General features: G+C 66.6%; 5 protein-coding genes across 5 annotated transcripts in view; 2 read left to right on the plus strand and 3 right to left on the minus strand.

The window, feature by feature from the left end:
* Positions 1-3,776: 3,776 nt before the first annotated feature.
* EMIHUDRAFT_450079 (hypothetical protein) lies at positions 3,777-6,339 on the minus strand (the record flags this gene model as incomplete). The annotated part of the gene is made up of 10 exons (XM_005780122.1): positions 3,777-3,875; positions 3,963-4,010; positions 4,117-4,307; positions 4,398-4,442; positions 4,512-4,626; positions 4,794-4,913; positions 5,033-5,147; positions 5,207-5,487; positions 5,605-5,668; positions 5,747-6,339. 10 exons carry the CDS (start codon positions 6,337-6,339, stop codon positions 3,777-3,779), a joined length of 1,671 nt encoding a protein of 556 aa, XP_005780179.1.
* Positions 6,340-6,997: 658 nt separating this feature from the next.
* On the plus strand, positions 6,998-8,766 carry EMIHUDRAFT_450080 (hypothetical protein; the record flags this gene model as incomplete). Its single annotated transcript, XM_005780123.1, has 6 exons — positions 6,998-7,132; positions 7,308-7,463; positions 7,533-7,730; positions 8,067-8,176; positions 8,248-8,337; positions 8,410-8,766. 6 exons carry the CDS (start codon positions 6,998-7,000, stop codon positions 8,636-8,638), a joined length of 918 nt encoding a protein of 305 aa, XP_005780180.1. The 3' UTR covers positions 8,639-8,766.
* A 415-nt stretch (positions 8,767-9,181) lies between these two features.
* EMIHUDRAFT_100131 (hypothetical protein) lies at positions 9,182-13,545 on the minus strand (the record flags this gene model as incomplete). The annotated part of the gene is made up of 6 exons (XM_005780124.1): positions 9,182-9,532; positions 9,624-10,544; positions 10,593-10,733; positions 10,839-11,129; positions 11,277-11,987; positions 12,520-13,545. The coding sequence occupies 6 exons, from the start codon at positions 13,543-13,545 to the stop codon at positions 9,182-9,184; spliced, it is 3,441 nt and encodes a 1,146-aa protein (XP_005780181.1).
* Positions 13,546-16,456: 2,911 nt separating this feature from the next.
* Positions 16,457-18,031, minus strand: EMIHUDRAFT_204702 (hypothetical protein; the record flags this gene model as incomplete). The annotated part of the gene is made up of 2 exons (XM_005780125.1): positions 16,457-17,176; positions 17,429-18,031. 2 exons carry the CDS (start codon positions 18,029-18,031, stop codon positions 16,457-16,459), a joined length of 1,323 nt encoding a protein of 440 aa, XP_005780182.1.
* Positions 18,032-21,646: 3,615 nt separating this feature from the next.
* The window catches only part of EMIHUDRAFT_100133 (hypothetical protein), a gene marked incomplete at both ends in the record, with an annotated part of 3,617 nt that continues 609 nt past the window's right edge, over positions 21,647-24,654 (plus strand). The window contains 5 exons of the mRNA XM_005780126.1: positions 21,647-22,968; positions 23,048-23,329; positions 23,406-23,817; positions 23,889-23,959; positions 24,269-24,587. Coding sequence (XP_005780183.1) covers positions 21,647-22,968; positions 23,048-23,329; positions 23,406-23,817; positions 23,889-23,959; positions 24,269-24,587 — 2,406 coding nt within the window. The remainder of the gene's footprint in view (positions 22,969-23,047; positions 23,330-23,405; positions 23,818-23,888; positions 23,960-24,268; positions 24,588-24,654) is intronic.

Genomic DNA, 24,654 nt, shown 5'->3' on the forward strand with positions numbered 1-24,654 from the left:
CTGCAGTGGCAGGGCCGGCGCACGGGGCGGCAGCGGCGGCTGCGGGAGCGGCGGGTGTGTCGGCGGCTGCGGGAGCGGCGGATGTGGCTGCGCCGCCGCTGCTTGAGGCGGCCTCCCCTGGCTCGCACGTGGGGCGCGGAAGGCTCTCGGGTCTGACCGCTGGCTCAAGTTGCGATTCAGCGGCCGCTGGGGCGGCGCCGACGAGCTGCTTGCCCCTCGCGCCCCCACCGAGGCGGGAACGAGGAGGCTGCCGCCGGGGGCAGTGCTCGCAACGGTCGCGCCCTCGCTTCTCATGCTCTCCGCCGCCTCCACCATTGCATTGCCGCGCTCGAGGCCGGAGGCTGACACGGTGAGCGGCCGACCTCCGCCCGAGCGGAAGAAGGAGGCGGGCGCGTGCGCTCCCGGCGCACGCTGCTGCTGGCCTCGCAGCTGCTGCCGCGGCTGCACAGCGGGCTGTCGCTGCGGGGGCGGCGGCCGTTGTGGCTGCCGCTGCTGCTGCGCCGACGCACCGTGCTGAGGCGGCGGCGGCCTCTTTTGCTGGTACAGCTGCGGCGGCGGCATGAGGTGCTGCGGCGACGGCTGTTGTTGAGGCGGCGGCCGCGGCGGCAGCGACGGCGGCGGTGGGCGCGGCGGCAGTGGGCGTGGCGGCGGTGGGCGCGGCGGCGGTGGGCGCGGCGGCGGCTGAGGCGACGCAGGAGGCGGCGGTGCCATGCCTGGAGCCAGCATCTGCTGCCGGTGGAGCTGCTGCTGCACCTCGGCACCGCTCATGAAGCCTCCAGAGGCGCACACTTGCACCGGAGCGGCGTGCTCCGGAACAGGCCTCTTGGCCGGCGAACTGGGCGGCCAGTTTGAGCTCGAGCAGCCTGCAGATGATCGGCTCCTCTTTTGCCCCGAAGAGGCCGCGGCGGCGGACGCGGCGGAGGCAGTGGCGGCGGCGGCGGCGGCGGCGGAAGCGGTCGCGGCGGCGGCGGCTGCGGCGGATGCGGTGCCCGGCGGTGCCGGGCCGCCTGTCCCAGGTGCTTCCGGCACAGCATATGCCTCGCACTGCACCCGGTATGCGGCCCACTCGTGGGACCACACCCACAGGTGCGAGCACTGCCCTGGCCCGCGGCCGCCGGCGTTGCAGCGATAGAAGGACTTACCCTCGTTGGGCGGCTTGCAGTGGAACTCAATGACCTGCGCCCTTTGATGGCGCGAGCACACCGGCATTTGAGTGAGTGGATTTGCCAGCGGCAGCGCGCCGCGGCCGGGCGGCATTGGCGGAGCGAGGCGCTCTCGCTGGCCATGCCGCCGTGGAGCAAGCGGTGGTGGGTCACTCACGCCAGCCTCCATGGCGAGAGCCATGATGCCCGGGGCTGGCGTGGAGGGGCACGACATCACAACGCATCAGCCGGACGAGAGCGCACTCCCCGATGCAGGCAAGCTTCTGGCAGCTGGCTGCAGGCCGGCCAGGCGTGAATGCCCGCCAAGAGCGCGGGAAAATAGACGGAAGCTGCGTCACACGTCAGCTGGCTGTCGTGCGATTTACAAAAGGCGGGAGGGACGCTCTCCGGCCTCGGCTGAGTTCACGCACCACGGTCAGGGTGCCGAGCTGTTGTGAAAACGCTCCGTAGAGAGCCACCAGACAGAGAGTGGCTCAAGCCGTCAGTCCCAGGCCCCGGCGGGCCCCAGGTCCCAACCCCAGAGACCGCCTAAGCACCTAAGCGGCCTAAGCGGGGGGGCGAGCTAAGCTGAGATTGTCATACCACATGATGTGCCTGCCTATCGCTAAGTAAGACCTAAGTATGAGATTGCGGCCTCACAAAGCTCACGATCCGGTCGAGCCCTCGAATATCACACGCACGCACGTGGGGAGCTGGGAACGGCTCACCCCTTGGTTGGCGTCGGCGACAAGTAATTACGCAAGCTGGGGAGAATTGGACTGGACACCGGCGAAGATAAGTTTGGTCCAGAATTCATCAACTGTCGTGCTGATAACAGAAGTTGCCTCGACCTAAGTTCAGGCATCGTTTGCACTGGGTCCCTGCTTGAGTAATCGCTGGCCAGGGCTTGCTCGACGACTCACCCAGCTCCCCGTCGTCGTAGTCGTCGTCATCGTCACCGCTCTCGATAGCCTGATTCTTGAGCCCCTCACTGAGATCGTTGGCAGCCTTCTCGTAGCCGCCCATCGGCCGCTTCTGGGCGTCCTTGTATGGGGTCTGCACACAGACATTTGTGCCATTCTTGCCTTTCCCCTGCACCGTCGGGTCGACCAGGAGCGCCCACTCGAAGTTGCTGGAGTCGATGTTGTACAAAGCCTTCGTCTCACCCCATGAGTTGGAGGCGTGCATGCTCTCACCACTGTCATCGGCGTACTGGATGCAGACCGCGTGCAACCCGTGTCCACCCACGCTCGTGGTGATCACGCCAATCATGCACAAGCCGTTGGCCCACTTTTTCATTGTGGCGTGTGCTTTGTCGAAGCTGGTAATCTTGCCTCCATGCTCGACTTTGATCTGATAAGCCTCCTTCTTCTCAAGCGTCGGGACCCATGCTTCCTTTTTCCCCGACACGCCGTTCCATCCCTCACACATCGCAAGTGGATCGTGGCCCTCCCAGCAGTCGCACAGCGTCTCGACCTTTGCGAAAAGATGCGCTTGCTCAATGACGATGCCATACTTGCTGTACATGCCGTTGACGACGACCGTCGAGAACGCGTGTCCACAGCACGTGCCGAACTTCCCTTGGTTGTTGTGGGGAGCCGCCATGCGAACTGCCATCTGGACTAGTGGGGGCGGATGCCTAGTTACGACTGTACCCGGAGAGAGAGAGCCTTGCGCGCAAGGCTCAACGCTCGGGCGTTGACCGCACCGCGTACAATCGCGCCTCCCTCTCGCTTGTCGTACGTCTCTCTCGCTTGTCTCCCAGTAGCTAAAAGTCGACAACTGTACCCTCCCCACTGCGCGCCTCTCATTTGTGTCACACCACGCGGAACGCATCTCCATCGCTTCGGTGAAGGGGGTGAACCGTGCCATCCTCGATCGCCGTGCAAAGCTCGCTTCCGAGCTCTCACGCCGCGCGTAGGGCCCTTAGGGGCCTAGAGAACACAACCCCCTCTCTCTCTCTTTTCTCCCAGTAAGCTATAAGTACGTACGTACCCGGTCCTCGTACGTTATTCGAGCACCGCCTCGTGCGTCGGTTCAGGGGCAGCGTGGCGAGCGACCTGCTTTCCAGCTGTCCCTCCCCTCCCTCACCTCCACCGCCGTCACCGCCACCCCCCTTGCCGCCACTACCGAGCCCTCCGTCTCCCTGCATTCCCCCCTGCCTGCATCGCCCCTCCCACGCCCTTCCAACGCTCGCTCACACAGACGCGTGCGCTACGAAACGCGCCATCCATTGTTGATATCTTTTTCCCCGGAGGCGAGTGCGTGGGGAAGTGGGCCCGCATGTCGGAGCGGGCGCGGGGCACACGGCTCACGGCACACGGGAGAGAGGGAGAGGGAGGTAGCGCGGCGAAAGAGCGGCCGCGAGAGCAGAGCGCAGAGGCGCAATCAGCGATCAGGAGCGGCAGCATAACATCGCCGGGAAATACTAATCAACAAAAAGAACCCCCGCCTCACAGACCGCTCAGACTAAATGGTCGTGTGCTGCTCCACGGTGAGTGTGGGGCAGCTGTGCGGCGGATGGTGCGAGCAAACTATTGAGCAGAGGAGAGGCACGGGCACGCGAGAGACCCGAGCCAAAACCGAAGCCACCAAAGGCCTTGGGGGCCGGGCTGCGCCGCTCGCCGTGCTGCGTCAGTGCACTACAAAATCGTCCCACCAGACGGTGCCCGGGTCCGAGTTGAAGACGTGCAGCGTGCGCCCCTCGAGCGCCTCGTCCGAGACAAACCGCACCTGGTGGGAGGGAGGCGGGCGGGGGGGGCGGGATACAGTAGGGCGGGGGAGGGGGAGGAGGAGGAGGGGGGGGGGGGGGGGGCGCACGTTGGAGGCGACGAGCTTGTCGTCGAGCGAGAGGTCGGCTGAGCGAGCCTGGTGGTGGCGGCGGCGGCGGCGGGTGTGTGTGTGTTTGGGCGGCCGAGAGCGGGCTGGGGAGGGCGGGGGCCGGGGGCGCCTTCCAGTCCAGCGCGATGTCGACGTGCAGCCACCTCTTGACCGAGTAGTTTCCGCCCATGAAGTAGCCGTGCGTCGAGAGGAGGCCCGCCTGGCCGCTCGGCCGGAGGTGGAAGAAGACGACCGACTGCGCGAGCGACTTGCCCCCGAGGGCGAGGTAGCCGACGTTGCCCGCGACCGAGGTGCGCAGCCAAAAGGAGATCCCGCGCGGCTCGCCTGATGTGACATAGCACTACATCATGTCACATGAGACAACAGATGCCGCGCGTGTGTGTGGAGCAGTGCGGCAGTGCGGCAGGTGCGCACCCGAGGCGCCGGGCAGCGAGGCGGAGAGGCCGTCGAACTGGCCGCCTGAGGACCAGAGGAGGGGGAGGGGGCTGCAGAGGGGGAAAGGGGGGCCGGAGGGGCGGGCCGCCGCACCGCTCCCTCCCGCGATCCGGAGGGAGTGCTTGCCGGAGTGGGGCGACGCGGTGTTGACCGACACGTTGTACGCCTCCGGGTCGCTGCCCTCGGCGTACCAGCGCAACTCCCCGACCTGAAGGGGCGAGAGGGGGGAAGGGGCAGAGCTAGGACGGCGCGGGCGGAGAGGCAGCCGCTCCAGCCCCGCCCAGGCCCGTGCGGGGCGGTCGCGTGGGTGCGGCCGACCCCTCTCTCACCCCGCTCTTCTCCCCGTCCCCGGCCCGCAGGGGTCGGCTGCCGCACCTCGAACCCGTCGACAAAGCAGCCCGGCACTTTGAGCGGCGGAGAGGAGCTGTCGGCGGCGAGCGAGAGGCCGGGCGGCGCGACGAGGGCGAGCCCCTCCGGCTTGATCCGCACGCGCACCTCCGCAAAGGGGGGGGGAGGGGGGGCAGGCGCTCATCAGCTGCAGCTCCTTGATTCCCGGGGGCGAGGGTGGCAAATCCGCTCCTCCCCGCGGTCACACTAACTAGCTGCGGAATGACATGGCGCGCCTCCGCGAGGTAGAGGTCCACGTCCCGCGCTGGCCCGGGGCCGTGCGTCGCGTTCCCGTGCCGCAGCGTCAGGCTCCTGCCCGCCTCGTCCCACGCGCCGAGCAGCCTACAGGAAAGGTCCGGGAACCCTCCTGCAAGGCTCCTCGACGCCCGCCTCGTCCGCACGTGCTTCGCAGCCCGCTGCTGTCGAGCACCGGAGGCGAAAAGTCGAGAAGCCTCTCGACCGCGGCGGCGGAGAGCGACCCCTCCACCGCCAGCGGACGGTTGGTCGGCTCGTCAAACTGCAGCACCAGCGCGTCGCCTGAACTCGACAAGTTCAGCGCCTCAGTCACTCCACCCGATCGCCTCTCCGGCGGGAGCGGCGCGAGCGCGTCGCCGATGCCGAACGCGCAGTCCCCGTCGTCGAGTGCGCTAAGCGCGACCGGCTGCGGCGCCGGCTGGAGTGCCTACCAGCAACCCACACCCCTCCCTCCTCCGGATCTCGGCAGGGGTAGAGGTGTCCTTCGGCCGGCGGGAGCCGCGGCGGCCGAGGGCGGCGAGGAGCCGCCGGGCGCGTGCGCGACGAGCCACAGGAAGTGGGGCTGCGACGCGTTGAGGCCGAGCACGGTGCACTCGAGCCGCTCCCCCCTGCACGCCACCTCCGCCTCTGCCGCCGCGGGCTCGCCCGCGGCCGCCGGCGGCTCGCGCGAGACGAAGAGCGAGTACGAGACGACGGGAGAGCCGTGTGCGGCGGGAGGGCGCCACGAGGCGTGCAGCGCGTTGGAGCTCCCGCTGCTCCCCGCCGGCGCGAGCGCGAGCGTCGGGGGCTCGGGCTGGTCTGGCGCGCAGCAAAACGCGAGCCGCGACCACGCGCTGCCGTCGCAGCCGATGAAGGCGCCGCTCTCCTCGTCGAAGCGGAGCATGCCTCGCTCCGAGGACGAGCAGAGGCCGTGCGAGCCAGCCGCCGCGGCCCACCCGTCGCGCCACACGGAGTAGTCGTCGGACGGGTCCGAGGGCTGCTGTTGCTGCAGCGTCCACCAGAGCCCGGCCTGCAGCAGCAGCACGAGCCACCAGGGAAGCGAGGCGCACGCCAGGCTGGGCTCGTAGAGCAGGGCGGGAGCAGCATGGCGGGCGCGGCTCGCCGCACCGCTGCCTGCCGCTCTCGCGGTTGACGGCTCCGCACCGGCGCTCGTCTCGCACGGCGACGCGCGGCACGGCGCCTTGGGAGAGCTGCTGAGCTCCGCCGAGGCCTGAACCGGAGCGCCGCGCCACGCAGGCCCTTCCTCGGAGAGCCGAGCGTAACCAGCTTGCCCTGCCATCGCCGGGCAGCCTTGGTGGTGGTTGAAGAAACTACTTGCCCCCCCTCCCCACGCCGTGGTTTCTTAGCTCCGGCCGGCACTCACCAGAGCCGGCCCGAAGGATTTTTAGGTAAGAGGTAAGTAAGCTGCGGTCCGCGAGGGCGATGCCAGAGTCTTCTGCCGCCGAGTCGGCTCTCTGGATGACGGGAAGAAAGACGCACACACGCCTCCATCCACTCCACTCAGAACACCGCAGACTTGGAAAGTGACAAGTGCGCTGCCGCAGGCGAAGAGAAATTTTGAGCTGCGCTCCCGTTCACACTCGTGTCTGGCCTTTTCTCGGGGCCGCGCCTGCGGCGCGGCGTGGTAGGTAGGTAGGTGTTACCTCGGATGCATCGTGACATCTGACAACTGAATTTCCACTGGTTCGTCCTCCTCGGAGTCATCTTCCCCGTCCTCCTTCCGTTCGGCTCTTCGCTCGGTACGTTCGGTGTGGCTCACCCTCCATGCCGTGAACAGGCGCTTTATCCACCCTATATTCTTCTCTCGTTCCTCTGCCCGTGCCTTGGTCTTGTCGTTGTTTCGCACCCATGTCTGTATGGCAATCGAGGCTGCCTTCCCCACTACCTGTAGTTCACTCGTCACCTCTCCCGCGAGCTCCCTTCTCTTTCTTTCGGGTATGGAGTCCGTGAGTGCGGGTAGCGTGCAGGCAATCACGGGCGCTATTTTGTCGTACTCCTCTTCGGCGAGCGCTCCAAATCTAGACCCTTTCGCCTTTAAGGAGGCTGCCCTCGCTCGTCTCAGGAATGTGGCGGTGTCTTTTGAGTCCGGCGCCTCCCGTTCAACTCTTGCTGTCGCCCTCGCTGTGTGTTTGTCGAGCTTCCGCCCAAGGGAGGGATGGGAGGACGCGCTAAAATTCTTTTTCACGGGCCCGTTTTCCACAGCGTTCGGCGCGACCCGAGATGTGGAGTGCATGCGGCGGTGGCGAGGAGCCCCCGCAGCACCTGATCGACATCCCGCCTTCGTACGACCCGCAGTGCGAGCGGCTTATACGTCCGCGGCCGCGCGCCGAGGGATCGCTCCGCTGCGTGGTCCGGCTCCAGCCTCGAGAGAAAGACGTGCTCATGCACGTCGAGGACGGCAATGTGCGCCCACCACCGCGGCCCACACCGCGTGGCTGCTCGCGAAGCCACTGCTGCCGCCGCCGACCGCAGGTCCTGCTGCTCGTCGCTCGGAAGGAGGGCAAGCACTGGCGGATAGGCGAGCGAGACAGTCCCGCCTCGCCCTCCTCCCGCCTCCGGCCGACGCTCCCTCCTCCCGTGTCGGCCGCAGGAGCCGACCGTGCCTTTGCTTCGGCGAGCGCACTTGTGCAGCTGACGACGTGTGGCGGAGGCGCCTACTCCGTCGAGAGGGTCCGCTCCTCGAGCAGGCCAGAGGCCACAGCCCAGCCACAGAGCCTCGCCACACACAGCCCGGCCCAACAGAGCCGCCGGCGAGGCAGTCCCGGCGCAGCCGCCGCTGAGCTCCGCGCCCGCCTCGTCGCAGTCGCGCCTCGTGGGAGTCGCTCAGCTGCTCGCACGAGACGCGCGCCCTCTCGCAGGACCTGCCCGAGGCGCCGGCCCACAGTAGGAAGTGTCTAGGAAGTGTCCTGGACCTGCCCGAGGCGCTACCCCACGCCCCGCGAGAGGGAGGCGGGAGAGCGCCGCCCTCTCCAAGCCGCCTCCTTCGCGCGTCTGGCCCCGCCGCAGGTCAACACGATGGCTGCGCTGCTCCCCTTGGACGAGTCGGCCGAGGCGCGGGACGGCAGCGGGCGCGAGTGGCTGCCAGGGGAGGCCGAGTGCGCTGCTGCGCCAGAGAGGCAAGCCCTCGCGGAGGAGGGGCGGTCCGCCCTCCGCCAGAGAGACGACGCCCGCCGCCGCGGCTCTGTAGGCCGCCGGGCGAGCTGCGATCGCAGCTGCACGACGCGCTCGTCGGCCAGCCGACGCCAGGAGCCACTTTGCTGATGACGAAGCTGCCTCGGTGCCGGCCAGCCCCGCCCCGCTCGCGCTCTGCCGCGTCCTCCTCGGACGGCCGCCTCGCCGCCGCCCGCAGATGGAACCCCTCAACGGACGCTTTCGAGCTGCCCTTCCACGGGCGCGCCAACCTGGCCTCCGAGCGCAACTTCCAGCTGGTCACCGCACTGCGAGGCAAGGTTGCCGCGGACGCGCCCATCGTGCTGCTGCACGGAAAGTTGGACGAGGCGACGTACTCGCTCGACTTTCGCTACCCGCTCTCGCCCTTGCACGCCTTTGCCCTCGCGCTTGTCACTTGGGGCTGGTGACGTCTCGGAATCTCGCTTGAGCGGCGGGCGGGACCCGCCGCGTCGCGCGTGCGGCGTGGAGTCCCGCGGCGCGCGAGAGCGGCGAGAGGCGCCTGCGTCTTTTTTCGAATGCGTAACACTTTTTTGTTTTTGGCTCCTAATCTCGGCTCAACATGCCATATGGACAGAGGTGAGAGAGGAGAGCTGGTCTCAGAGCCCGTTCCCACATCCCACCGGGAGACACACGAGACGCACCAAATGCGCGTGCATGTCATGCATTGAGCCCGCCATGGCGTGGGTGCCCCCCCACGGCACGTGCGTAAGTGTGGGGTTGATCAGTGTGGGCGCCCCGGACACACGCCGGCACGAGCGACAAGCGACACACGCAATCGCCCACACACTCCAACGGCTATTCATTCGACGTACCCGGGCGGCGGTCGACGGGTGCGCGCCTGTCCGATGTGGATACCCGCCCCCTCATGCCGACTCGAGCGAGGTCGTGGAAGCCTGTCTAGCGGCGCCAGACCTTGTGTGTGCCACGGGGGGGCGTCCGCCCGTCGCGGCTCACGGCGGCAACGGCCAGACTCCGACGAGCGCCGCCGCCGCCGGCCGGCCCGCGGGGCGGGCGAGGTCGAGGGCAACGAGCACCTCCCGCCCCTCGAGCTTTTGGAGCGCCTGGCCGGCGGCGCGCGCGGTGCAGCGCGGCGGCGGCGTGTCGGCCGCGCCGGCCTCGTCCGCCCCGCTCCTCACGACGGCCGCCCAGAGCGCGCCGCCGCGACCCTTGGCGTCCGCGTCGGCCAGCGCAAAGGCGACCGGGACGGGCTGCGCGGCGAGAGGCGACTCGAGACGTGCCACGCCGAGGAGGGCTTGTGGCGGGGCTTGTGGCGGGTGCTGCCCCCTCGGCGAGAGGCTCGCCTATCGAGCGGTTCGTACAACGAGCATGGAGTGATGCTGCACAGGAGGGGGGCCCCTCCCCCGCTCGGTGAGAAAGGCTCGCCGCCGCCACGGAGGCGCGCAGCACGACGTACGCCTCCTCGCCGCCGTGCAGCTCCTCCAGGCAGCGAGCTACGTCGCGGATCGGAACGAGCGGCCGCTGCAGCCGCCAGTCGCACCGCACCGCGTCGCCAGCTGCGCCGGCCGCCTCCCCGCCCGCTCTCTTGAGCAGTGCCTGCACTGGGGGGAGCCCGCCGAAGATGGCGCCGACGTCGCCGCCCGTGGCCGGCGGCGGCGGCGCCGCCATCCACGCGCCGGCCTGCCGCGCCGCCGCGTCGCGCTTGCCGCGCTGCTGCTGCGAGCGGGCGTCTTTGCCGATCTCTCCGAGCAGCGCGAGCCGCAGCGGCTCCTCGCGGTACTCGGCGAGCAACTCCGCCGCCCGCAAGGCGAGCGACCACCGGCTCGTCGCCAGGAAGCCGCCGAGATCGCCTCCGGCGGCGCAGACACGCAGCCGGCGGACCATCACGTCGTCGCCTGGCGCGACGCCGTCGAAGAAGCCGCTCGCGCCGGCCGGCCCGCCGCAGTGGTGCTCGAGGAGGAGGAGAGGGAGCTGAGCAGCGCCTCCGCCGCCGCTGTCGGCGACGAGGACCTGCAGCCAGCGCGCGCGCACGAAGCGGACGAACGCGCGGTCCCCGTTGGGCCGCCGCCGGAAGCGGAAGGGCGGCAGCGAAGCGACGACGCGCCCGATCACGTCGGCCAGCTCCTCCGCCTCTCCGAGGTACTGCTGCGCCGCGTGCACGACCGCCAGCTTGCGCCGCACGCCGCTCGCATCGGAGAGGGGCGGGCGGCGCGGCGGCAGCAATCGGCCGGGCAGGAGGGAGTCGAGCTGCTGCACCTGCGCCTCGGTGAGGACGTCGACCCTGCCGGGGACCTTCGGGTGCTTCGCCGGGTTGAGCTTGGCGACGAACCGCTTCCCTCCCTCGTCCCCGGCCACCTAGCCAACAGCGATGCGCCATTACCAACCGTCGTAGTCTAACCGCACGTCTCCCTCGTCGCCGCCAACCTCGCGCAGCGCGTAGTCGCGCACCATCAGCACGGCGCCCGGCCTGCGGCGCGTGGGCAGGCGCGGCTCACCCCAGCCGGCGGCGGCAGGCGCGGCAGCCGTGTGGCGCGCAATGGTCGCCTGGTGGCCGCGTAGAGGCGCTCGCAGCGTGAGTTCCACACCTCGACCGCCATCTCGCCTAAGTAATGACACCAAGTAGATGACGGTGATTCCTTAGTTCCACACCTCGACCGCCATCTCGCCGGAAGCGTCGGCGAGGGTGAGCTCAAAGCACGTCGCGAAGCTCTGCGCCCCCTTTTCGTGCGGGCCGCCCCAGTGGCTGAGGGAGCTCTTGCCGACCACCCGCCCGACCATCACACGCGACGCGAGCAGCCGCTGCGGCGGGCGACCCGCCGGCCGCCGCTCGGCGGCGTCGCGCTGCTGCTGCATCCGCGCGATCTCGTTGACGGTGCCGAACCGCACCCGCTCCGCGCCATCCCTTGCGACCGCGTCAATCTCTGCCTGGCTGCTGAGCGCCTAAGTAATAGTAACATTTCTGATTATCAACTAATAGCAAGTGCCCATCTCTGCTTGGCTGCTGAGCGCCCCGCCACCGCCCCCGCCGCCGCCGCCGTCGTCGTTCTCTGGTGCGGCGCGCGCGGCCCAGCGGCGAGTGAGCTCCACCTCGTCGGAGCGGAGCTTGAGGTAGTGCCTCCGGCGCCCCGCCAGGGGAAGCGGCTCGCGGTGTGGCCTCGCGAGCGGCGCCGCTCCCGCCGCCGGCTCTGCGACTGCAAAGGTGAGTCCGTCCCTCTCGGAGGCGACGTAGTAGTCGTCGAGGACGAGGGAGGAGGCGGCGGCGGGGGCGGCGGAGGAGGAGCCGGCGGCGGCGGGCGCTGCCACCGGCTCCAGCTGCGTCACGACGATCAGATCCGGCGCCGAGGCGGAGAGGGCGCGCTCGTCGGCCCTCGCCTCCCAGCCGCGGACGGTGACGACGCCGCGCGGCTCGAGCCGGCCCGAGTAGACGAGCTCGTTGAGCGCGGTCGAGAGCACCACCTTGAGGATGTGAGCGCCGTCCGAGAGCACGACGTCGAACGCGTCGCCGCACGCGGAGGTGACCTGCACGCCCGTCTCCGCGTGCCAAGTGGGGTCGAGCATGAACCGGTGCAGCGAGATCACCTGCAGGTTGGGCGGCTCCGAGCGCTCGGCAAGCGCGTCGCGGAGCGTGTCGACGCCTCCGGCGGTAATCGGCGGCGCCGCGGCGGCGGCCTGAGCCCGCTGCCGCCGCGGCTGCCGCTGCTGCTGCTGCTGCTGCTGCTGCTGCGGCTGCGCGCGCCGCGACGTGCGCTGCGAGCGCTGCAACCGCGACACATGCTCGCGCGCAGCCGACCTCTCGTCCTGCGGAGGATTCTGGCGAGAGCGCAGCCAGCGCTCGGACGAGGGCTCGAGCTGACGCTTGCTTGCGGGCTTCTCGACCATTGTTACCGGCCGGGCGAAAAATAAAAAATTCCTCGTGAGTGCGAGGCTACCAACTGCATTCCAAGTGCTCCAAGCGCAGTCCTGGGGAGATGTTCTCTGTTTATTTCTCACACAGTCCCGGTCTGCAGCATGAGAGATGAGTGCAACCACATAACCACGGTACGACGGCACACGGTAGAGACGCGCAAGTAGGTACGAGGGGCGCAACATGGGTCATGGCGCATGCTCAGCGCGCACACGGCCACTGTGAAGAGACCCACTCGCGAACGTAGAATCTCCCCCCTAACAGTATGTTGAAACCAGTCATGCATGCTCCCCCATGCATGTGCATATGTGCATGCGCATGCGCATGTGCACGTAATGCGGAGTGCCCCGCACCCCCGCCCGCGGAGCGCCGCTATTCGCCGGGCGGCGAGATCTCGCACTGCCCATCCAGCATGTCGAGGGACACCGTCGCGCGCATCGCCACCGGCCGCGCCAGCGGCTTGCGCACCGGCGCCGCCTGCCGCTGCCGGCCTGGCGACCCTGGCGACGCGGGCGCGCCTCCCCGGAGCAGGTGGCGCCACGACAGAAAGGCGGAGCCTCCGTGCACCGTCCTGGCCTCCTCCGAGGCCCGCCTCGTCGGCGCCGGCGGACTCGCCGGGTTGGCCGACGCCCTCCGCACCGCCGCGCAGAGGGTGCCCCCGTGCGTGCTGATGCCTCGCTCGTCCTCGCCCGGCACCTCCTTGCCGCGCCGCAGCCCGGCGAGCAGGCTCGAGACGGTGCGGCCCGCCCACCGGCCGGCGGAAGGGTCGACGGCCGAGTCGCTCACCACGATGCAGCGCGCCGGGTTCTCCCGCTCGTCGCCGCGGTGCCACTGCGCCATGTACGCGTGCGGCGCGCCGGGCAGCTCCCCGCGCGGTCGGCGCTGCAGCCGCACGAAGCCGCCCGCCCAACCCGCGACGCCGGTGGTGGAATCGGCGGGGGGCGCGCCGCCGAGCAGCGCCGGCCTCGCGATTGGCCGGCAGAGCGCGAGTTTCAGCTCTGCGGCGGCCGCCTCGGTCAGCCCCTCGTCCTTGTCCGTCGTTACACAGTGGCCAAGGAGCTCGCCGCCTCCCACCTCGTCGAGGAGGGGGCGGTCGTCCACGGCCGCGAAGAAGAGCACCCGCGGCTGAGCGTGCGCGTCCGCGGCGGCGTTGTAGGCCCGCAGCCAGTCCGTGATCTCGAGAGGCCGGTGAGGATCCCACGGGCGGCGCGAGGGCGTGACGCCAATCACGTCGAGCCCCTCCAGCCGCAGCGTCCGCACGAGGAGCTGCAGCTGAACCGGCACCAGCCGCCAGTGCGAAGACACCACGACCGCCGCGTGAGTAGATTCACAGACCGCGACGAGGCGCTTGAGCTTAGTTGACTCAATCTTGCCGGGCGTTCTCGCCGAGATGACGCCATCGACGTCGAGGAAGAGCACGCGCAGCCCACAAGAGGAGCAGGCGGCAGTCATTCCGAATAATACAACGGCGACACCTGCAATTACCTGCCGATGCAGGCCGATGCGAGGTCGGCGTGCCGAAAAAAGAATTTGAAGAAATCTTGCACATTCCCAAGAGATCGGCAGACGACAGCGGCGTCTCAGAACGAGGCCGAGGAGAGCGATGAGTCAGGGGAAGAGACAGCAGGAGAGAGAACGACGAGAGTGTGGGAAGAATGCGAGGTGGCATGAAGGTCGCTGCAAGAATTGGTGATAAACTGCGGAGAGAGATAGGAAGTGGTAGACGCCCGAGGGTGGGCGACGGCTAACACCACACTTCTCCCCTAAAATCCCTGTGTGGTGGCGGCGTACCGTCCTCCCATCCCTCCCTTGGATTGTCTGTTTTCTTTCTTTCTTTGCACATTCCCGGAGGAGGACTTTTTTGGTATCGGACCCTTTGTGGTGGCGGCGTACCGTCCTCCCATCCCTCCCTTGTGTTGTCTGTTTTCTTTCTTTCTTTGCACATTCCCGGAGGAGGACTTTTTTGGTATCGGACCCTTTGTGGTGGCGGCGTGCCGTCCTCCCATCCCTCCCTTGGGTTGTCTGTTTTCTTTCTTTCTTTGCACATTCCCGGAGGAGGACTTTTTTGGTATCGGACCCTTTGTGGTGGCGGCGTGCCGTCCTCCCATCCCTCCCTTGGGCTGTCTGTTTTCTTTCTTTCTTTTTTTTGCCTCTAGTGACAGAACCCGTGCCCAGTTTCGTGCGCGACTGCGAAGAGAGATAGGAAGAGGCAGAGACGCCCAAGGGTGTGGGCGACGGCTAGCACCACACTCCTCGCCTTAAACGATCCCAGTGTGGTGGCGGCGAGCGGCGTAAAAAGGGACACCTCTAACTGAGCCCTGGCTGTCAGGCTGTCAGGTGCTGTCAGGTGATCTGTCGGGCTGTCGGGCAGCTGTCAGGCACTGTCAGGTGCCTCTGTCAGACCAGCTGTCAGGTGCTGTCAGTGCTGTCGGGTGCTGTCGGGTGTCTGACAGGCGAGGTGCTCTGTAGCTGTCGGGTGCTGTCGGAGCTGTCGGGTGTTGCTGTCAGACGCTGTCGGAGCTGTCAGAGCTGTCAGGCTGCTGCTGCTGTCAGACGTTGGGCTGTTGCCCTGTCAGGTGCTGTCGGGTGGTCCGCTGTCGGGGTGCTGTCAGAGCCTGAACACACCAGCCACACTTATGACACTATCAAGAGGAGCCGGGCGGTGGCGGGGGCGCTGACGCCGATGACGCCGGCGGCGGCTACCCAGCTGCCCCCCTCCTACGGCGTGATCACGGCGGCGGCGGCCGCCGCCTGGGGAGCGCAGATGGCGGCGCAGGCGCAGGCGGCGGCGGCGGCACAGACGGCGGCGGCCACCCCCCCACCCAGACGCCCTAGGCATATGACTGTAGGGCCCCAGAAGGCTAGCTGTGGTAGCTTCATTTGTAGTAGCACAGCCGCCGGTGCTAGAGAGGGGTCCGCAGAGCGGTGGGGAGGGAGGGTTGAGAGAGAGACCCATGACCATCCCATGACTACATGGACCACACTCACATGTCTTTGCATGTAATAGTTTTGTTATACCCTCATGGGGCACCACAAGAAAGAGGCTCTACGCCGTAGACTACGGCGTACGGGGTCTGACTGTGAGACGGTCTGTGCTGCTGTCGGGCTGTCAGAGCTGCTGTCAGGCCACTGTGTGCTGTCGGGCTGTCAGGCAGCTGTCAGGCTGTCACGTTAGGGCCTGACAGCGACGGAGCACCTCGCCTGTCAGACTCTGCTGTCAGGCTGTCAGATACGTGCTGTCTGACTGTCAGAGAAAGTGCTGTCAGCGCTGTCAGGCTGTCGGGCACTGTGCAGGCGCTGTCCGGGGCTTGCTGTCAGGCTGTCAGACCAGGGCTCAGCACCTCTAATACCTCTCTACTGTGAGATGGGTAAAAAGGAACAGCTCAGGTCCCCGCCCGTGCGATCTTTGTGCAGGGTTCTTTGTGGGTGTGGTCGGCGACTAGCCGGGGTCGTCCTCCCGATGGGGGACTAGCACTCTAGCCGTCTTCCACATTGTCCCTCGGGTCCCTGCTGCTCCTAATCTTTTCGTACATCCTCCTGCTGATCTCCGCAAAGTCCTGCTCCCTCCCTCGTCTCGCCCTGCGCGTCTGCTCCGCCTCCACATCGTCTGCCCTGCGTCGTCTGGCGACGGGTCCTCCATAGTCGGTCGAGGTCGCCGCCCTCCTCGTGCCTCTTCCCAACGTTCCCTCGGCGGCCGATGCCGTCTGCTCCGGCCCCCCAGTCCCCCCGGGTCTGCCCTGCTCTCGTCTGCGCTAGTTTCTGCTTCGTCATCACCGGAGTCCCTCCTCTTCTTTCTCCTCTTCTTGGCGTGCCGTCCTCCATCCCATACTTAGGGTTGCCTAACGTTAATTTGGGGCCTAACAGTTGCGCTATTGTTGGCTGAAATCCTCACCGTTGCTTAAGTGTTCATCCCAGCCCATGCTGTTACTGTTACTGTTTGTTACTGTTGTTACTGTTGTTCAGTGGTCAGCAAGCAGAAAATGGCAAAAACCCCGGGTAAAACCCGAAAAACCTGGGGTTTTCCGGGTATTTTCGGGTATTACCCGCACTGGACACTAGAGATCGTCGTGGGTCACACTGCCAGGCCTTCCTTACTGTTGTTCAGTCGGCCTAACGTTAGCTACTGTTGTTGGGGAGCCCCACTGTTGTTTTCTGTTGTTCGGTTACTGTGAACACTATAGCAACACTGTATCACTGATCACTCGTGTTCAGCTCCTCATTCCTAACGTTAGCGGTTAGGCAACCCTACCATCCCAATCCTTTGGTTGTCTGCTTTCTTTCTTTTTCGTGCGCGAAAAAGACGAAAACGAATTTTCTCACCGCCCCTCTCCGCTCCCACCACACTAGGCACGTCACGTGCACGTCAGACCGCAAGGTTGCTCGCCCGGCAGCCTGCCCTGCCGTCACAACCCTGGTCCCCAGCCCCGGCGGTGGCGGGGAGGTTGAGGGGAGCCACCTCCTCCTGCCTCCTCCTCCGGGGCTCTGACGGCACGCTGCGGAGGATGGGGAGGAGGAGGCACATGCCGAGGGTGTGGAAGGCGAGCGGCCAGAGAAAGGTGCGCTCATAGCCGACGGCGTCGATCAGAGCGCCGCCGATGAAGGCGGAGCCCGACCAGGTTGTCTTGGAGAGCGACTGCAGCGTGGCCCACTTGCCGCGGTGCTCGCTCGAGATGTGGTCGTTGAGCACCGCGCCCGTGATCCCGCCGATCGAGTTCATGAAGGCGCCGCGCACGCCAATCGCGATGGCGATGGCTGGCGTCGGCACAGGCAAATCGGCCGAGAGGCAGACGAGGGCGAGGGCGGCGTTGGCGACGAGCATGAAGAGGAAGGCGGCGCCGATCGGGCCGGTGGTGCGGGCGAGGCGGCGGATGAGCAGGTTGAGGGCTGTGGCGGTGAGCTGCATCAGCGCGATGATGGCGTGCGTGGCGATGGGTGTCAGCTCGAGCGACTGCATGCAGTACAGCGGCAGGAACTTGTACGCGATGCCCGACCCGAACCCGAGCGAGAGGCTCGACGCCGCCAGAAAGGGCGCGACGCGCCGCGACGCGCACAAGCCGCCAACTCGAGCCCCGCCGCAGCCGTCCTCGCCGCCACCGATGCCGCTAGCACGGGCAGCGGCGCTTGGGGGCGCGCTCGCCGGCGGCGGCGGCGGCGGCTGCTGCGGCTGCGGCTGCGGCTGCTGCGGCTGCGGCGGCGGCGGCGGCGGCGGCGGCGGCGGCGGCGGCGGCGGCGGCGGTCGCTGCCTGCCCGAGGCCGTGCCGTCTGAGACTGAGCCCTGGTCGAGGAGTCGCGCGGCAGGGCCGTCGGCAGGTCGCTCGCGCGGAGGCCTCGGCACGTCGCGGAAGAAGAGGCAGACGACGCCCTGCGCGACGGCGATGGCGGCGCCGGCGACGATGACCGAGACGAGCTCGGGCCGGGTCCACGTGTCGTGCGAGAGGGCGAAGCAGGCGACCGCGATGAGCGGCCCGACGGAGAGGCCAGCCGTCGCCGACATCTGCTTGTAGACGTAGAAGGACGTCCGCCGCGCCTGCGGCGTCGAGTCGCCAAAGATGGCCTCCAGCGCGACGAAATACGAGCCCTTGACGGCGCCAAAGAGCGTCGAGGCCGCGCACAGCGCGACAAAGACGGTCTGCGGGCCCGACCTCGAAGGTAGGTACAGCACCGCGAGGCAAGTGACCGACGCCTGCAAGACGCAGGCGGCGGCCGCGAGCCGAAGCACGGGGCTGCGGCCGCAGCGGTCGGTTGCGACCCCGGCGGCGAAGGAGGTGAGCAGATTGACGACGCCGCTCATCCCCTCCATCAGCCCTACGTTGGTGGCTGTGCCCACGCCCTCGGGCAGCAGCAGCACGTAGGCGTCACGCGCGATGCCGATGGAGCCCGCGGTGGTGGAGAGGAAGTTGGAGAGCAGGCCGAGCGGGACGTTACGGTGAGGCCACATCGGCGATGGCGGCTGCGACGGCGCAAAGCGCAAGGGGTGGGGGGGCGGTCGAGCGCGGCATGGGGGGGAGCGCAAATTCTTTTTTGCTCAAAGTACAAGAGTCTAGTCTAGTTCTTTAAAGAAAGAAAGAAAAGGAACCCAGGGAGGGATGGGAGACGGCACGCCGCCACCACACAGCACCTCTCTACCTCTGAAAGAAAGAAAGAAAGAAAACAGACAACCCAAGGGAGGGATGGGAGGACGGCACGCCGCCACCACACAGAGGGGTGTGATGCGCTAGCCGTCGCCCACCCTTGGTCGTCCGCCTCTTCCTATCTCTCTTCGCAGTCTCTCGCCGATTCTCGCTGCAACCTTCATGCCACCTCGCGGTCGTCCCACTCTCGTCGTTCTCTCCCTTGTCATTTCCTCCTCTGTCGCGTCGTTCTCTTCTGCCTCGTTCTGCGACGACGCCGCCGCCTGCCGCCCCTTGCTCTCGCTGCTTCTCTCGCCTTTCGTCGCAGCTCTGTAAGACAAAAAAAACAACAGCTCTGCCATTCTGGCGGCATATTTTGGCCCCTCGAGTCTATCGAGCTCTCCTCGCGCAAGGACGACTCTTCTGACGCCCACTGCGATCATTTGCCGCCAAGTCATATCGTTGCTCAGGTCCACTCTCTCTTCGAACACTTGTACCTCCACGGATGATGCTGGCGCTGGGTTCCCCTTCGGGTGCATCGTGACAGCTGACAACGAGATTACCACTGGTGTGTCGTCCTCCTCGGAGTCTTCTTCCCCGGTTTCCTCCCGTTCGGCTCTACGTTCAGTACGTTCAGCGTGGCTCACCTTCCATGCCGTGAACAGGTTCTTTATCCACCCTATATTCTTCTCTCTCTCCTCCGCCCGTGCCTTGGTCTTGTCGTTGTTTCGCACCCATGTCTGTAAGGCGATCGAGGCTGCCTTCCCCACTACCTGCAGTTCTCTCGTCACCTCTCCTGCAAGCTCGCCCCTCTTTCTCTCGGGTATGGAGTCCGTGAGTGCGGGCAGCGTGCAGGCAATCACGGGCGCTATTTTGTCGTACTCCTCTTCGGTGAGCGCCCCAAATCTAGACCCCACATTGCCTCTTTAAGGACAAAGGAGCTGCCCTCGCGCGTCTCAGGAATGCGGCTGTGTCTTTTGAGTCAGGCGCCGCCCGTTCGACTCTTGCTGTCGCCCTGAGGCCGTGTGTTTGTCAAGCTTCCGCATGAAGTAACGCGCCTCTTCCTTATTTCCAGCGCAGCTGCCGCTCAGTTTGTGCGCCAACGACGCCTGTGGTGGCTCACTGTCTTCTTGTGTCCAAGTCGTCGCAGTCTATCCGTTCTCCATTTCTCCTCCTTGCCTCGCGCGCCTTTTTTGCGGCCTCATCCCTCCACTGTAGCCGCCTTGCACGCTCTGCATCCCCAAAACGCACTCCTCGAGTCGTGGCGGCGCGCCTCATTCCCCGTCTCTTTTCCCCTTCTAGAATGCGCCTTGGCTCCCAGGATCGTTTTGGTCGTCACATTGTGAGGATGTAGAGTGACGTAGAGCGCTGTAGAGCTGTAGAGCTGTAGAGCGCTCTGGAGCGCTGTAGAGCTGCAGAGCTCTACATCCGCCGCGGGACAGAGCGATGCAGATGTAGAGCGATGTAGAGGCCCTCTACAACGTGAAATCTCTACAACAAACTCTACATCATTTGTGTCACACCACGCGGAACGCATCTCCATCGCTTCGGTGAAGGGGGTGAACCGTGCCATCCTCGATCGCCGTGCAAAGCTCGCTTCCGAGCTCTCACGCCGCGCGTAGGGCCCTTAGGGGCCTAGAGAACACAACCCCCTCTCTCTTTTCTCCCAGTAAGCTAAAAGTACGTACATCATAAGCGGCGAACGAGGCACGGTCGCTCTCCGACATGAGGCGCGTTGCACTTGCCAGTGCTGCCCTGGCCTTCTGTCTGCCCGCCCAATGGGTGGCAGTTGCCTCTGCTGCTGTGGCATGCCTCACGGCTGCGACTGGCCGGCGCCTCGGCGCGTCAGCTCGGCTCGGCGTAGCGATCGTGGCCAGCGCAACTCGCCTGGACTCAACGCTCAGCCAGGAGCTCCCGCACGCGCTGGCGCGAGTCATGGCGCATGCAACGCGTCTGAATGCTCGCCTCGCCTCGCGCAAATGCGACCGTCCTCGCAGCCGACAGTCCACCGCCTGCTAAAGAAGCACTGCGACGAATGCGGCACCGGCGACGCATGGCAGGCTGGTCATGACGCAGTTATAGGGTGTTGTGTGCCGTCAGAGTGACTCTCTGTGTGTCAGGGATAGTCAGGGCCGTCCACCAGAGCTCCAGTAAGCTCGGAGACACCCCATTAGTGCGGCTCGACCTCTTTGAGTCACTGCCTCCCCGGCGGTTTTGCTGTAGAGCCTCTACAACAAACTCTACAGCAAAATCGCGCTCTACATCGCTCTACATCTGCATCGCTCTGTCCCGCGCCGAATGTAGAGCTTTACAGCTCTACAGCGCTCCACAGCGCTCTACATCTCTACAGCTCTACAGCGCTCTACACTCTACATACATCCTCTCACCCTCCCTCAGCGTCAAATGTCGCTCGCCTGTCCTTCCCCCCGTTCTCATCTGCTGGCAATCTCATCTTATTGTCCCATGCGATGGGTGTTTGAGGCTGGCTACGGCCACTTCGCTCCACAGCCGTCCCGCCACCCCTGCCGTGTGTGATCCCGGCCTCACCGTCTTTCGATATTGCTCGCACACCCACTCGTGCGCGCTCTGACACATGTGCCCATACGTCCGTCGGTCCACTATCTCCCTCTTCTCTGTGTCCTCTGCCGCCTCCCTTCGCACCGTGTACATGCATGGCCGAGTTCGCGCACCGCGTCCCGCACCACTTTTGAGGCGTCCTCTGTGTCGTTATTTCCGAGGTATGCTGTCGCCACCGCGTCGGCGTACGCGTTGCAGGCTATTCCCACGTGCGATGGCACCCACACAAAGACCACCGCCTCTAGCTTCGATCTATAGTACGCAATCGCCTCCAGGAGCCCGCCTCTCTCCCAGTCCCTCAGGCCCTCTGGCATCCCCGCGCGGTGCGCTTTTTCAATCTGCTGCAGCGCGGGTTTGCAGTCGCATAGTACTAAGCACCGTCCGATTGCGCATCGCTCGCGCTCGCCATTTTGCGTAGGTATGCGAGATCGCGTACATCTCCGCGTCTAATCACCTCCCACCCACGTGCTCGGCAGCTTTCCTCCCCACATGCCCGCCCCAAAGGCTGTCTGTATCTCCTCTTCTCCACAGGGTCCGATCCCGTTGGGTTCCACGAGGCTTTCTTCTAAAATTCTTTATCATCCCGCAGTGCGCGCCAGTCCCGTGCCCAGTGTAAAAAGAAAGAAAACACACAAGCCAAGGGAGGGATGGGAGCCCTTGGAGCACTTGGAGTGCAGTCATTAGCCTCACATCCAGAAGAATAAAAATAAAACGGGCACGCCAAACGAGGGGTGGGAGAAGGACAGGGTCCCCACCTGCGCGAGCAGGATCTTGTAAGGACGATCAGGGACACAGGGGAACGGGAGCAGGTCGCGACACATCGATCGGGCAGGGCAATAAATTCTTTATCGTCCCGGTTCCAAGCCATGCGCTTCGCCAGTGGCCTCCTGATCCTTCTCTCCACTCTCCTGGTCCCTCTTCTCGTTCTTCCACTCGCTGTCGTGTTCGCGCCTGTTGCTATCTCGTTTATTGCCACACTCTTCACGCCGTGGATCGCGCTTGGGCTCAGCGGGTCGAGCGATGCTGACTGGCTCCGCTGGCGCAGTTTTCCACTTGTGGTGCCGATGGTTCTGTTCGTCGACCTGCCTCTCGCCCTCTACCTCCTGGTGGCCACGACCATCGTCGATATCCTCTTCCTCCAGCCCCTCGTCCTCCTCGCCTACGAGGCAGCGGTGCTTCTCTTTCGCCGCAAGACGCACCTGCCCTCGGCCGATGACGCCGAGGCCCCGCGTCCCCGGCGCGTGCCCTCGGCCGATGACGCCGAGGCCCCGCGTCCCCGGCGTGTGCCCGCTGCCGCCTCAGAGGGAGACCACGCGCCGGCTGCTAGCGATAAGGGCGCCAAATACCGCGATCATGCCTCGGTCTGGGCGGCGCTGGAAGGCGATGCGAACGTGCGGGCAGGCGACGTGCGGTTACTCAGCCTCAAGTGGCTCATGGCGCTCGCCGACAAGGGCGGCGCGCTGCCGCGTCGGCAGGAGCTACCCGAGGAGGCGTTCGTGACTGCCGAGCAGCTGCGGCGGATCGAGGCGGGCGCGAGGCGCGGCTTCGACACCCGCGAGTACAGCAAACTCTTGCAACGGATGTTTGCCGACTACACATTCTCCACCGAGCTTGAGCTTATGGCGAGCCTGTTCCGCCGGAAGCGGAACGTCGACGAGTTGCTCCCGATCGTCTCCATCTCGTACTGCTGGCTCGAGGCGGCGCACCCAGACCGGGAGGGCCGTCAGCTGCAGCTGCTCTCTCGCAAGCTGCGGAGCCTGTACGGCGGGCGCGGCCTGCTCGGCGCGTGCCGCGACTACGGCTTCTCCGACATGGGCGTGTTCCTCGACTGGGGCTCGGGCTACCAAAAGGACCCGGCGCTGTGGAGGGCGTGGATGTCGCTGCCGGCGCTGTACTCGATGAGCGACGACGAGCTCCGGAGAGTGGACAGCGAGTGGATCGTCGACGAGCGGCACTCGCACGAGGCTTTGGCGGAGGGCGCGGTTTACGCGATGAGCGAGGAGACGCTGCACAGCATGGCGGACGGCGAGAGGCTGGTCGCCGAGCGGCGCGCGTACGAGCAGAGCCGGACCGGGGAGCAGAAGGCCGCGTTCGGTCGCATGCTCCACCACACGATGGACCTGTGGTATGCCCACGCCGCCGTCACCGTCGTGCTGCTCACGCAGCTTCCCGACGAGCTGCCCGCTGGGTTTGACACGACACGGACGCGAGTCGCGCGGCTGGACGACTTTCGAACGCTGCTCTGCCGAGCTCTCGCACCCCTTCAGGCTCTTTTCCGCCGGCTGGAAGCTCGTCATCGACGTCGCCGACGAGGCGGGCGGCGCCAAGATGCGGCTGCCGGCCACGCCCGCGCGGATGGAGGCGCTGCTCGCCAAATGCCGCTTCACCAATGGCGCCGACAAGGGCACGGTGCTGGCGCTGTACGAGCAGACGGCGGCGGCGATCCTCGGCTCGCTCGACAAGCTCAGCGTCGCGGGGCTGCCGCTGGTGCGCGGCGACGTCTGGTGCTCGCCATCGAGGCTCGCCGAGGCGCTCAACTACTGCTCGAGGTCTGCACCCGGCCCCTGCCGCCGTTCGCGGACGCCCCTCCACCCCCGACCGCCCTCCCTCCCCCTCCCGGCCCAGCCTGCGAGCCGTGGCTGTGGTCGGCGCCCGCCTCGACGACGACGGCGTGGCGGAGCTCGTCGCGGGGCTCAAGGACGGCGCGCTCCCGGCGCTTGAGGTCCTGGCACTCGGGCACAACCGCTACGGCGCGCGCGGCGTCGAGGCGGTCTGCGGCGTCTTTCGCCGTGGCGTGGCGCCGCGGCTGCAGAACCTCTCCTTTGCTTTCATGCCTATCGGCGATGCTGGAGCCGCCGCGGTCGCTGCCGCGGTCGCGACGGGCGCAGCGCTGCCGCCGCGCCTCGCGGTGACGATGGTCCTCTGCGACGTGGGCGACGAAGGCGCGCGGAGCATCGCGGCGGCGCTGTCGCTCGCTGGGCCCGGGTGCCGCTTCCAACTGATGTTTAACCGCATCGGCGTCGCCGGCAAATCGGCGGTGAGATGGTAGCGAGAGATGGCAGCCGATGAAGCGAGAGGATCTGCTCAAGCAAAGTGGTTGCTCCACAGGTGCTCGCGGCGCTCGAGGCCAGGCAAGGCTGGGCGGCCTTCTCGCACATGTTTAACCTCATACAGATGAGGTACGCCCCTGGGTCGGCAATGCTGACGCGCGCGATGGGGCGGGGGGGACATATTTCGAGCGAGAGCGGCCGGCTGCTGGCATCATAAAACTCTCAGTGACCCTCACCCAAAAAAGAAATGCGCGGTTAGCCGCGCGCCGCCCAGATGCTCTTGACTGATAAAGAGAACTGCGGGGGCTCGCGGAAGCGACGGCTGGGGGAGGCCGGCGGGGCGTTTGCTTCTTTCGCCAAGGTCTCCGCCGCCGCCGCCGCCGCCGCCGCCGCTGACGACGACCGCATCGAGTCGCCTCCCGCCGCCGCGCCAAAAAGGCACCGGACTTTGGACGGGGCCGACGCGGTGGTGCTGCGCGAGGCGGAGGAGGCGGCGCGTTCCATCCGCTCGCAGGTCGCCGTCGAGCGCAGCCGAGCGCTTGAGGCCGCGGGTAACCTGCGCGAGGCTGCGTCGCGTGTCGCTGAGGGCGAGGCTGCCCGCGCGCGCAGCGAGGCGATGCGGTTGACGACGGAGGCGCAGGAGGAGGCGGAGCAGATCCGCCAGGCGGCGCGCCGCGAGGTGGCCCACCTCTCCTCCGAGGCGGCTCGCCTCCGCGCAGAGGTTGCGGCCGAGCAGCGCCAGCTGACTACGCTCAAGGTGCGCGCGCCCTCCCCACCCCCTCCCCCCTCCCCGCACACTTGCCCGCCGTGAGCGCACACTTCCC

The sequence above is a fragment of the Emiliania huxleyi genome, assembly GCF_000372725.1.
Source record: "Emiliania huxleyi CCMP1516 unplaced genomic scaffold EMIHUscaffold_22, whole genome shotgun sequence".
NCBI lineage: Eukaryota > Haptophyta > Isochrysidales > Noelaerhabdaceae > Emiliania > Emiliania huxleyi.